Genomic DNA, 12,602 nt, shown 5'->3' on the forward strand with positions numbered 1-12,602 from the left:
AAGTATCGGTCCCTCCGTCGTCGGTACGTCATGAAATTGTTGGTTTTAAGAGCAGAGGAGCATGTTCGGCAGCGCACAATCACGGATTACTTTCAAGTAGACCAGGGGTCACCAACCTTTTTGAAACCAAGAGCTACTTTTGGGTACTGATTAATGCGAAGGGCTACCAGTTTGATACACACTTAAATAAATGTCCAGAATACCTTTAATAAATAAATCTATATGTATAAAAAAAAAGGGGGTATTTCTCTCCGTCAAGGTTTTTTGTAGCGAATAAATGATGAAAAAAACACTTAATTGAACGGTTTACAAGAGTAGAAAACACAAAAAAAATGAAAATCAAATTTTGAAACATAGTTTATCTTCAATTTCGACTCTTTAAAATTCAAAATTCAGCCAAAACAAATAGGGAAAAACTAGCTAATTTGTAAATGATGAAAAAAACACTTAAACGGTTTACAAGAGGAGAAAACATGAAAAAAAGGAAAATCAAATTTTGAAACATATTTTATCTTCAATTTCGACTCTTTAAAATTCAAAATTCAACCCCCAAAAAATGAAGGGAAAAACTAGCTAATTTGAGTCTTTTTGAAAAAAGTAAAAAAATAATTTATGGAACATCATTAGTAATTTTTCCTGATTAAATTAATTTTAGAATTTTGAGGACAATCTGCACTTTGTTAGAATATATAACAAATTGGACCAAGCTATATTTCTAAAAAAGACAAATCATTATTTCTTCTAGATTTTCCAGAACAAAAAATTTAAAAGAAATTCAAAAGCCTTTGAAATAATATTTAAATTGGATTCTACAGATTTTCTAGATTTGCCAGAATATTTTTTTTTTTATTTAATCTTAATAAGTTTGAGGAAATATTTCCCAAATATTCTTCGTCGAAAAAACAGAAGCTAAAATGAAGAATTACATTAAAATGTATTTATAATTCTTTACAATGAAAAAAAAAAAACTTGAACATTGATTTAAATTGTCAGGAAAGAAGAGGAAGTAATTTAAAAGGTAAAAAGGTATATGTGTTTAAAAATCCTAAAATCATTTTAAGGTTGTATTTTTTTCTCTAAAATTGTCTTTCTGAAAGTTATAAGAAGCAAAGTAAAAAAAAAGAAATACATTTATTTAAACAAGTGAAGACCACGTCTTTAAAATATTTTCTTGGATTTTCAAATTCTATTTGAGTTTTGTCTCTGTTAAAATTAAAAATGTCGAGCAAAGTGAGACCAGCTTGCTAGTCAATAAGTAAAATGTAAAAAATGGAGGCAGCTCACTTGTAAGTGCTGCTATTTGAGCTATTTTTAGAACAGGCCAGCGGGCGACTCATCTGGTCCATACGGGCGACCTGGTGCCCGCGGGCACCACATTGGTGACCCCTGAAGTAGACAGTGTGTAGACAGAAAAGGGAGAACGGACGCATTTTGGTCTAAAAATTGATGATAAAGGTGAAGTTATAACACTGAAACACGCTCAGGAAGAGGTGCTTTAAGACATGTCCTAGATGCACTGCTCTGTCACACTCAGAAGTCCCTTTGGTGCTCTCACAAATCATCAGTAATCACAAAAATTCTTAACTTTAATAACCATGTTGCTACAATAATAAACATTAAAAAAAATAAAAATCCACTTACGCTACATGTATCTGTGCAGGAGACAATAAGTACATTTAAAGAATGGTGCCATTACATTCTTAACAATGACAGAGCAGGAAGAGGCTTGGAATATGTTTGTGGTAAAAAATAGTTATTAATCGTTCTGTCATTCAGTAATTAGCTCAACTGTCCTCAAATGGACAAGGGGTCGCGACTTGTCCAGGGTTTACTGCGCCTTCCGCCCTAATGCAGCTGAGATAGGCTCCCCCCGCGACCCCGAATGGGACAAGCGGTAGAAAATGGATGGATGGATGGATGGATGGATGGAGATCTGAAGTTAACCTTGAGATTTAAGTGTTGAAAGTAAAAAAAAAAAAAGGTCTGTCAAATTTTTAACACTTATCCCCAATAATTTTAGTGGGATTTTTTGTTGTTTCAGAAAACTGTCATTGCTAAAATAAATAAACAAAAAAAAAAATCAAAATCAATGATGTTATGAATTATTGTTCTATTTCAGACTGCTAAAATGTCAAATATTCCACTTATAAATATTGCATATTTAGTGTTTGTGCCATTAAAAAACAGGACAAAAAAGGCATAAAACATATTGATTGTAGTGACTGACATATAAGTTTATATAGCGATTTAAGGGTTGAATAATAAATTAATATTTCTAAATAATATTTTAACATTTTTAGAATGGAGACCCCTCTGGGTGGTCAGGATCAAACTTAAAATTGAGTTCACAAAATTCAAATGCCAATAATTCAGTTACATAAATTGTATGTCAAAAAAAATGTTGTAGGATTTTTTTAATTTAAAAAACTGTCCCTGCTCATAAAGTATTAATAAATTGAAATCAATGATATTATAAATTATTGCCCTTATACTTTACATCAAATATTACATTTTCAGAATTTCTTGTTTTTCAATGTGGAAAAACACTAAATGTGCAATATTTATAATTTGACATTTTAGCAGACTTAAATAGGGCATTAATTCATAATATCACTGATTTCAATTTAATATTTTATAAGCAACAACAGTTTTGTAAATAAAAAAATCCCACAAAAAACAAATAAAAAAATAATAAAATCTTATAATCGATAGATTATAAGATTACCTTGAGACTTAAGTGTTGAAAGTTAAAAAAAAAAAAAAGGTATGACAAATTTTTAACACTTATGTTTGCGGCCCTTTTGGATGCCCAATAGTTTCAGTGGTATTTTTTTGTTGTTTTAGAAAACTGTCATTGATAAAAATAAAATTAAAATAAAATAAATAACTAAATAAAAATCAATGATGTTATGAATTATTGCCCTATTTAATACTGCTAAAACATCCAAAAATTCCAAGTGGAATTTTTTGATGTTTTAGCAGTCTCGCTGCTGACTTAGAACTGCTGCGGACCAGGGGAATCCGACTGTTTAATTAAAACAAATGGCAAAAACCCTAAATATTGCATATTTAGGGTTTTTGCCATAAAAAAAACAAGACCAAAAAAATCATGTAATATTGATTATACTGACTTATAGACTTATAGAAGTTGATTAAAGATTTAAGGGTTGAATAATAAATGAATATATTTAAATACAAATATTTTAAATTTTTTAAAACGGAGACCCCTCCGGGTCATCGGGATCCAACTTAACCTCTTAAAGCCCAAGCTCTTTTACATACATTTTTTTTTTTTAATTTCTGTTTGCTATTTGCGCTTATTGGTCCCTATTTAGAATAGAAACTAAGAATCATCTTTTGATATGATGTACTTAGTCCATAAGTACACGAACGTGTACTTAATGTTTAGTGACATGTTAATTGTTATTTTTACACTTTTTTTTTCTCCAAATTCCATTGTATGTTATACTCTTCTGACACCACCAGATGGCAGTATGAGTGTCCACATAAGCGGCCATAAGACCCCAATTCAGTAGTGTACACAGTTTTGGAAGGAAGCGCTAAAAGGTGCTGTCCACGCATGTGGCCAACTAAGCATTTAGGGATTTTGAAAATGTCCATCCATCCATCCATCCATCATCTTCCGCTTATCCGAGGTCGGGTCGCGGGGGCAGCAGCCTAAGCAGGGAAGCCCAGACTTTCCTCTCCCCAGCCACTTCGTCTAGCTCTTCCCGGGGGATCCCGAGGCGTTCCCAGGCCAGCCGGGAGACATAGTCTTTCCAACGTGTCCTGGGTCTTCCCCGTGGCCTCCTACCAGCTGGACGTGCCCTAAACACATCCCTAGGGAGGCGTTCGGGTGGCATCCTGACCAGATGCCCGAACCACCTCATCTGGCTCCTCTCGATGTGGAGGAGCAGCGGCTTTACGTTGAGCTCCTCCCGGATGGCAGAGCTTCTCACCCTATCTCTAAGGGAGAGCCCCGCCACCCGGCGGAGGAAACTCATTTCGGCCGCTTGTACACGTGATCTTATCCTTTCGGTCATGACCCAAAGCTCATGACCATAGGTGAGGATGGGAACGTAGATCGACCGGTAAATTGAGAGCTTTGCCTTCCGGCTCAGCTCCTTCTTCACCACAACGGATCGATACAACGTCCGCATTACTGAAGACGCCGCACCGATCCGCCTGTCGATCTCACGATCCACTCTTCCCCCACTCGTGAACAAGACTCCTAGGTACTTGAACTCCTCCACTTGGGGCAGGGTCTCCTCCCCAACCCGGAGATGGCACTCCACCCTTTTCCGGGCGAGAACCATGGACTCGGACTTGGAGGTGCTGATTCTCATTCCGGTCGCTTCACACTCGGCTGCGAACCGATCCAGTGAGAGCTGAAGATCCCGGCCAGATGAAGCCATCAGGACTACATCATCTGCAAAAAGCAGAGACCTAATCCCGTGGCCACCAAACCGGAACCCCTCAACGCCTTGACTGCGCCTAGAAATTCTGTCCATAAAAGTTATGAACAGAATCGGTGACAAAGGACAGCCTTGGCGGAGTCCAACCTTCACTGGAAACGTGTCCGACTTACTGCCAGCAATGCGGACCAAGCTCTGACACTGATCATACAGGGAGCGGACTGCCACAATAAGACATTCCGATACCCCATACTCTCTGAGCACTCCCCACAGGACTTCCCGAGGGACACGGTCGAATGCCTTCTCCAAGTCCACAAAGCACATGTAGACTGGTTGGGCAAACTCCCATGCACCCTCAAGAACCCTGCCGAGAGTATAGAGCTGGTCCACAGTTCCACGACCAGGACGAAAACCACACTGTTCCTCCTGAATCCGAGGTTCGACTATCCGGCGAAGCCTCCTCTCCAGTACACCTGAATAAACCTTACCGGGAAGGCTGAGGAGTGTGATCCCACGATAGTTGGAACACACCCTCCGGTCCCCCTTCTTAAAGAGAGGGACCACCACCCCGGTCTGCCAATCCAGAGGTACCGCCCCCGATGTCCACGCGATGCTGCAGAGTCTTGTCAACCAAGACAGCCCCACAGCATCCAGAGCCTTAAGGAACTCCGGGCGGATCTCATCCACCCCCGGGGCCTTGCCGCCGAGGAGCTTTTTAACTACCTCAGCGACCTCAGCCCCAGAAATAGGAGAGTCCACTACAGATTCCCCAGGCACCGCTTCCTCAAAGAAAGACGTGTTGGTGGGATTGAGGAGGTCTTCGAAGTATTCCCTCCACCGATCCACAACATCCGCAGTCGAAGTCAGCAGAACACCATCCGCACCATACACGGTGTTGATAGTGCACTGCTTCCCCTTCCTGAGGCGCCGTATGGTGGTCCAGAATCGCTTCGAAGCCGTCCGGAAGTCGTTTTCCATGGCTTCCCCGAACTCTTCCCATGTCCGAGTTTTTGCCTCCGCGACCGCTAAAGCTGCACACCGCTTGGCCCGTCGGTACCCGTCCACTGCCTCCGGAGTCCTATGAGCCAAAAGAACCCGATAGGACTCCTTCTTCAGCTTGACGGCATCCCTCACTGCTGGTGTCCACCAACGGGTTCTGGGATTACCGCCACGACAGGCACCAACAACCTTGCGGCCACAGCTCCAATCAGCCGCCTCGACAATAGAGGTTCGGAACATGGTCCACTCGGACTCAATGTCCCGCACCTCCCTCGTGACATGTTCAAAGTTCTCCCGGAGGTGTGAATTGAAACTCTCTCTGACAGGAGACTCTGCCAGACGTTCCCAGCAGACCCTCACAATGCGCTTGGGCCTGCCAGGTCTGTCCGGCATCCTCCCCCACCATCGCAGCCAACTCACCACCAGGTGGTGATCGGTAGAAAGCTCCGCCCCTCTCTTCACCCGAGTGTCCAAAACATGAGGCCGCAAATCCGATGACACAACTACAAAGTCGATCATGGAACTGCGGCCTAGGGTGTCCTGGTGCCAAGTGCACATATGGACACCCTTATGTTTGAACATGGTGTTTGTTATGGACAATCCGTGACGAGCACAAAAGTCCAATAACAAAACACCACTCGGGTTTAGATCCGGGCGACCATTCTTCCCAATCACGCCTCTCCAGGTTTCACTGTCGTTGCCAACATGAGCGTTGAAGTCTCCCAGTAGGACAAGGGAATCACCCGGAGGAGCACTTTCCAGTACTCCCTCGAGTGTACCCAAAAAGGGTGGGTACTCTGAACTGCTGTTTGGTGCGTAAGCACAAACAACAGTCAGGACCCGTCCCCCCACCCGAAGGCGAAGGGAAGCTACCCTCTCGTCCACTGGGTTGAACTCAAACGTACAGGCTTTGAGCCGGGGGGCAACCAGAATTGCCACCCCAGCCCGTCGCCTCTCACTGCCGGCAACGCCAGAGTGGAAGAGGGTCCAGTCCCTCTCGAGAGAACTGGTTCCAGAGCCCTTGCTGTGCGTCGAGGTGAGTCCGACTATATCCAGCCGGAACTTCTCTACCTCGCGCACTAGCTCAGGCTCCTTCCCCCCCAGTGAGGTGACGTTCCACGTCCCAAGAGCTAGCTTCTGTAGCCGAGGATCGGACCGCCAAGTGCCCTGCCTTCGGCTGCCGCCCAGCTCACAATGCACCCGACCTCTATGGCCCCTCCTATGAGTGGTGAGCCCATTGGAGGGATGACCCACGTTGCCTCTTCGGGCTGTGCCCGGCCGGGCCCCATGGGAACAGGCCCGACCACCAGGCGCTCGCCATCGTGCCCCAACTCCGGGCCTGGCTCCAGAGCGGGGCCCCGGTGACCCACGTCCGGGCGAGGGAAATCTGGGTTCATTTCGTTGTAATTCCATAGAAGTCTTTGAGCTGTTCTTTGTCTGATCACTCACCTAGGACCTGTTTGTCTTGGGAGACCCTACCAGGGGGCATGAAAACCCCCAGACAACATAGCTCCTAGGATCATTGGGACACGCAAACTCCTCTACCACGGTAAGGTAGCAGCTCAGAGAGGAGATTTTGAAAATGTATTTCACAAAATTCAAACGGCCAAAATTCTGTTACATAAATTCTATTTTGTAAAGACGACACAAATATACTTCTATAAATTCCAACAAACAGAACATGATCCCATCTTGTTGAGTTGGGGGGGCATAGAAGCACGCAGCATATCATGCACTATCATGTCTTTGAAGGCCATCGAACACACATTGCTCCTAGAGCGTGGCGTATGACAATTATACAGGGTGTCCAAAATTTTTCCACAGAGGGCCGCACACGGAAAAATTTAAGCATGCGGGGGCCATTTTGATATTTTTTATTTTCAAACCATAACAAAATATATGGATATTTTTTTTAATCCTTAGGGCTCCTGGGGATCATAGAGGGTCTCAGTCACTAAAATGTTAAAAATAAGTCAAATTATTATTTTTTAAATTTATTTAATGCTTACAGTAAATTTCTATATCCACTTGAGGTTGATATAAAGTAAAACAAATAAGGTTTTATGCCTTTTCTGTTTGTTTTTTATAGTAAAACTGAAATATGTATTAATTAGATCAGTGGTTCTTAACCTTGTTGGAGGTTCTGAACCCCACCAGTTTCATACGCACATTCACCGAACCCTTCTTTTGTGAATTAAAAAAATAAAAAATTCAAATTCAAGACAAAGTTATGTTTTTTTTTTGTCCTGGTGTACAAAATGAACCGTGAATGAACTCACAACAAATTACACACCTGCAAATCAGTGTGACTTCTGCTGTTGCCCAATCCATGATACGCCGATATGTTTTTATTTACACGATGAGTCAATACTTGCCAACCCTCCCGATATTTCCGAGAAAATCCCGAATTCCAGTACCCGTCCCGAAAATCTCCCGGGGCAACCATTCTCCTTTAGTGTCCTCTACAACCTGTCGTCACGTCCGATTTTCCTCCATACAAACAGCGTGTCGGCGCATTCACATCATTTATGTGGCATTCACACACACACATAAGTGAATGCAAAGCATACTATGTCAACAGCCATACAGGTCACACTGAGGGTGGCCGTATAAACAACTTTAACACTGTTACAAAAATGCGCCACACTGTGAACCCACACCAAACAAGAATGACAGACACATTTGGGGAGAACATCCGCACCGTAACATAACGTAACAAATACCCAGCGTCCCTTGCAGCACTAACTCGTCAGGAATCTACAATATACACCCCCGCTACCACCAAACCCCGCCCACCTCAACCCCCACTCCCCCCATCTCCCGAATTTGGAGGTCTCAAGGTTGGCAAGTATGGATGAGTCGGGTGTGTCTTGACTGGCTCCGCCGAGCCCCTGAGGCCGACTCACCGAACCCCTAGGGTTCGATCAAACCCAGGTTAAGAACCACTGACTTAGATAGATAGATAGTACTTTATAGATTCCTTCAGGAGAGTTCCTTTATTTAGCAATTAAAGCCCTCAAGGATCAATAATGCAGGACACCATTGATTTGAATGATTTACTATTTTTGAGTAATCACAGTGAAAAGTTAAATAAAATCCTACTAAATATATTTGAGATCCGAAAGGTTCCCCACATATAAAGTGATGCGTTTTTATTAGTTGTTTTTTTACTTTTAACACTCAAATTTCAAGATCAACTTCCGATATATCTGTCGATTTTAAGTTTGAATTATTATTTTGTTTTGTTTTATGCTCTTTTGTCAAAACGTTGATGTTTTTATATGGCAACCACACAACATATGCAATATTTTTTCCACATAAAACATTTTAAAGTGATAATTTTTAAATAATAGATTGTTGTAACACATTTTTTTGTTTTTTTTTTGTTTTTTTGTGCATTGAAAAAAAAAGAAAATATAGACTAAAGTGAAAAAAAAACTGCCTGCATGGCAGCTTTGTGTCAACATTGCCCCTTTTTCTCATTAGATTTCACCTCTTTCCACTTAAATTTTTTTTTATTTTATTTTTAGTTTTGCAACACTATCAATTGGAATGAGAATCAGCACCTCCAAGTCCGAGTGAATTTGTGAATTTGTGAATTATATTTATATAGCGCTTTTCTCAAGTGACTCAAAGCGCTTTACATAGTGAAACCCAATATCTAAGTTACATTTAAACCAGTGTGGGTGGCACTGGGAGCAGGTGGGTGAAGTGTCTTGCCCAAGGACACAACGGCAGTAACTAGGATGGCACAAACGGGAATCGAACCTGCAACCCTCAAGTTGTTGGCACGGCCGCTCTACCAACCGAGCTATGCCGAGTCCATGGTTTTCGCCCGGAAAAGGGTGGAGTGCCATCTCCGGGTAGGGGAGGAGACCCTGCCCCAAGTGGAGGAGTTCAAGTACCTAGGAGTCTTGTTCACGAGTGAGGGAAGAGTGGATCGTGAGATCGACAGGCGGATCGGCGCGGCGTCTTCAGTAATGCGGACTTTGTATCGATCCACTGTGGTGAAGAAGGAGCTGAGCCGGAAGGCAAAGCTCTCAATTTACCGGTCAATCTTCGTTCCCATCCTCACCTATGGTCATGAGCTTTGGGTCATGACCGAAAGGATAAGATCACGGGTACAAGCGGCCGAAATGAGTTTCCTCCGCCGGGTGGCGGGTCTCTCCCTTAGAGATAGGGTGAGAAGCTCTGCCATCCGGAAGGAACTCAAAGTAAAGCCGCTGCTCCTCCACATCGAGAGGAGCAAGATGAGGTGGCTCGGGCATCTGGTCAGGATGCCACCCGAACGCCTTCCTATGGAGGTGTTTAGGGCACGTCCAACTGGTAGGAGGCCACGGGGAAGACCCAGGACACGTTGGGAAGACTATGTCTCCCGGCTGGCCTGGGAACGCCTCGGGATCCCCCGGGAAGTGCTGGACGAAGTAGCTGGGGAGAGGGAAGTCTGGGCTTCCCTGCTTAGGCTGCTGCCCCCGCGACCCGACCTCGGATAAGCGGAAGATGATGGATGGATGGATACTATCAATTTTGCAATTTTTGCAGAATGTGTGGCGGGCCGGTAAATGATTACTTTGGACACCCCTGCTCTAACTGGTCTTTTGGCATTTTCTGGACATTTGAGAGTGTCCTGCCTACGGTTTAGCGTGGCGGTAGAAGTCTAGCGGTCTCGGGCCGCACGAGTGCTGCAGGCACGCCGCGGTCCATTCAGGGTAAAACATGAGTTCTAACGTGACAAACGTCAAAAAGCATTTGGGAAATGAAACACTTCAAGCCTCTCTTTTGTCTGTCTTCGGTCCAGGTACCATCCTTGAATCCTGACGTGGACTGAATGCCTCCAGTTATGGAGGCCCACCCCCCTCTGGCGTCTTTGACCCTTCTCGACTGAAGAGAGAAGCCGGCAGAGGATGAAGACGGCGGACAGACGAGAGACCCTACAAAAGAACCGCTGAAGTGGACGGAGACTCGACTTTGAGGGCGAGGCTACAAACGGGATGCCACAGCCTGGGAAAAACTGGACTTTGACTCGGGCGCCATGAGCTAGGACGACTGGACAAAAAACGTTTTGTTTTTTTTTTTTAGGCTTTTTTTAGGCTCCTTTGCATGAGTCATGCCGGCGAAAGGGAAATACTTGCTCAACGACCAGGAGGTGAAAAATGAGGCGCTGTACCACAAGTTCTCCTGCATCAGCCAGTATCAGCCGCTGGTGCTGCTGCTGGGCCTGTCCATGTTGTCATGTGGACTTCTCCTCATTCTCTTCTTCGCGCTGCGACTGGTGAGTCCCCAGCATGTCCGTCCACGTGTTTGTCTTGGTCCACGTGCCCCTGAGCAAGGCACCTGTAGCCCCCAATCCCTCCCATTAGCCAGGCTTATTCAAATGGACTAGACTGGAAAACAAAAACAAACTTATTTGATATAGTGCTGTCAAATAATTGTTTTTTAAATCCCGTTAATCACACTTTTGAATGTGGATTAGTCATGATTAATCACAGGTAACCAGTCAAAATAAATGTGCACGATTAATCAGTGCAACATTTTTTTGCGATTAATCTCATGAAGTGACACACTATCTTTGACAGCCCTAATTTATTTTTAAGTACAAAAAAGTGGAGTATTAATTATTAAATTATTATTAAATCATCCCAACATAAGATACTTATTTATTGACATCATTTCAATGGTTTAATACATGTTCAATAATGTAATTTTTTTTTTTTGCGTAAACTGATTAAAACTTGTTATTGTAGTGGAAAAAACACGTCCACATTCTCTGTTAACCCAAGCATTGACCTGTGTTTTTTATTTGTATTTTTTAAAGGTCAATTTCAAATGTTTTAGCTTAAAATACTTGATATAGAATTAGTTATTTAATAAAAGTCTTCATTATTTTATTTTTTTAGTTTATACTTTTATTTACTATACATTTCAATATGAACCTACTGAGGTAAAAACTTTACCTTTTTATGAGTTATCTTTATTAAAGAAACATGTTTGATTTTTTTATTTTTTTAATGTAGTTAATATTTTTTACAAAGTTTACCATACATTATAACATGAACCTACTTAAGTACAATTTTAAATTTCTCTTTTATATTTATTAAAGAAATATGATTGAAATTATTTAAATGTAATTCAACTAGATTTTTTTTGTATTTTATTTTTATTTTTATTTTTTAACAAAGTTTACCATATTAAAATGAACCTACTTAAGACCAATTTTACATTCATTCATCCATCCATCCATCCATCCATTTTAAAGAAATATGATTGAAATTATTTAAATGTATTTCAGCTAGATTTTTTGTATTTCAAATTTTTTTTTTTTTTTTTTTTTTTTTAAGTTTACTACCATTTCTAAATGAACCTACTCAAGTACAATTTTACATGTATCCATCCATCCATTTTAAAGAAATATGATTGAAAGTATTTACATGTAATTCAACTAAGTTTTTTGTATTTTAGTTTTGTTTTTGTTTTTTTAACAAAGTTTACCATTTTAAAATGAACCTACTAAAGTACAATTTTACATTTATCGTTTATCTTTATTAAAGAAATATGAATACCATTATTTAATTGTAATTCAACTAGATTTTTTGATTTTACATTTATCTATCTTTATTAAAGAAATATGAATACCATTATTTAATTGTAATTCAACTAGATTTTTAGTATTTTTTTTAATTTTTTTTTACAAAGTTTACCATTTCAAAATGAACCTACTAAAGTACAATTTTACATTTATCGTTTATCTTTATTAAAGAAATATGATTACAATTATTTAAATGTAATTTAAATAAGTTTTATCATTTATCTTAATAAAGAAATGTTATTTAAAGTATTTGAATGTGAGTGCGAATGTTGTCTGTCTATCTGTGTTGGCCCTGCGATGAGGTGGCGACTTGTCCAGGGTGTACCCCGCCTTCCGCCCGATTGTAGCTGAGATAGGCGCCAGCGCCCCCCGCGACCCCAAAAGGGAATAAGCGGTAGAAAATGGATGGAAATTTCATTCAATTAGATTATATTTTACTTGATTTTTTTTAATTTACTAATTTTACCGTACATTTAAGTACAATTGTATCTTTATTAAAAAAGTATGATTGGAAAATATTTAAATTTTATTCGGTGAGATTATTTTGTCAGAAATATTCATTAAATTATATCAAGATCTTAAATTTTGGGGGGAAAAACTGA

The 12,602-nt window shown here is 41.1% G+C and overlaps 1 protein-coding gene across 3 annotated transcripts in view; it reads left to right on the forward strand.

Annotated features, from left to right (window-relative positions):
* adcy7 (adenylate cyclase 7) overlaps window positions 1-12,602 on the forward strand; it is a 211,624-nt gene that overhangs the window by 96,362 nt on the left and 102,660 nt on the right. For all 3 annotated transcript variants that reach the window (XM_061876926.1, XM_061876945.1, XM_061876935.1), the window contains exon 2: window positions 10,213-10,686. In XM_061876926.1, coding sequence (XP_061732910.1) covers window positions 10,522-10,686 — 165 coding nt within the window. In that variant the 5' untranslated portion in view covers window positions 10,213-10,521. The remainder of the gene's footprint in view (window positions 1-10,212; window positions 10,687-12,602) is intronic.

The sequence above is a fragment of the Nerophis ophidion genome, linkage group LG02 (assembly GCF_033978795.1).
Source record: "Nerophis ophidion isolate RoL-2023_Sa linkage group LG02, RoL_Noph_v1.0, whole genome shotgun sequence".
NCBI classification, from domain to species: domain Eukaryota; kingdom Metazoa; phylum Chordata; class Actinopteri; order Syngnathiformes; family Syngnathidae; genus Nerophis; species Nerophis ophidion.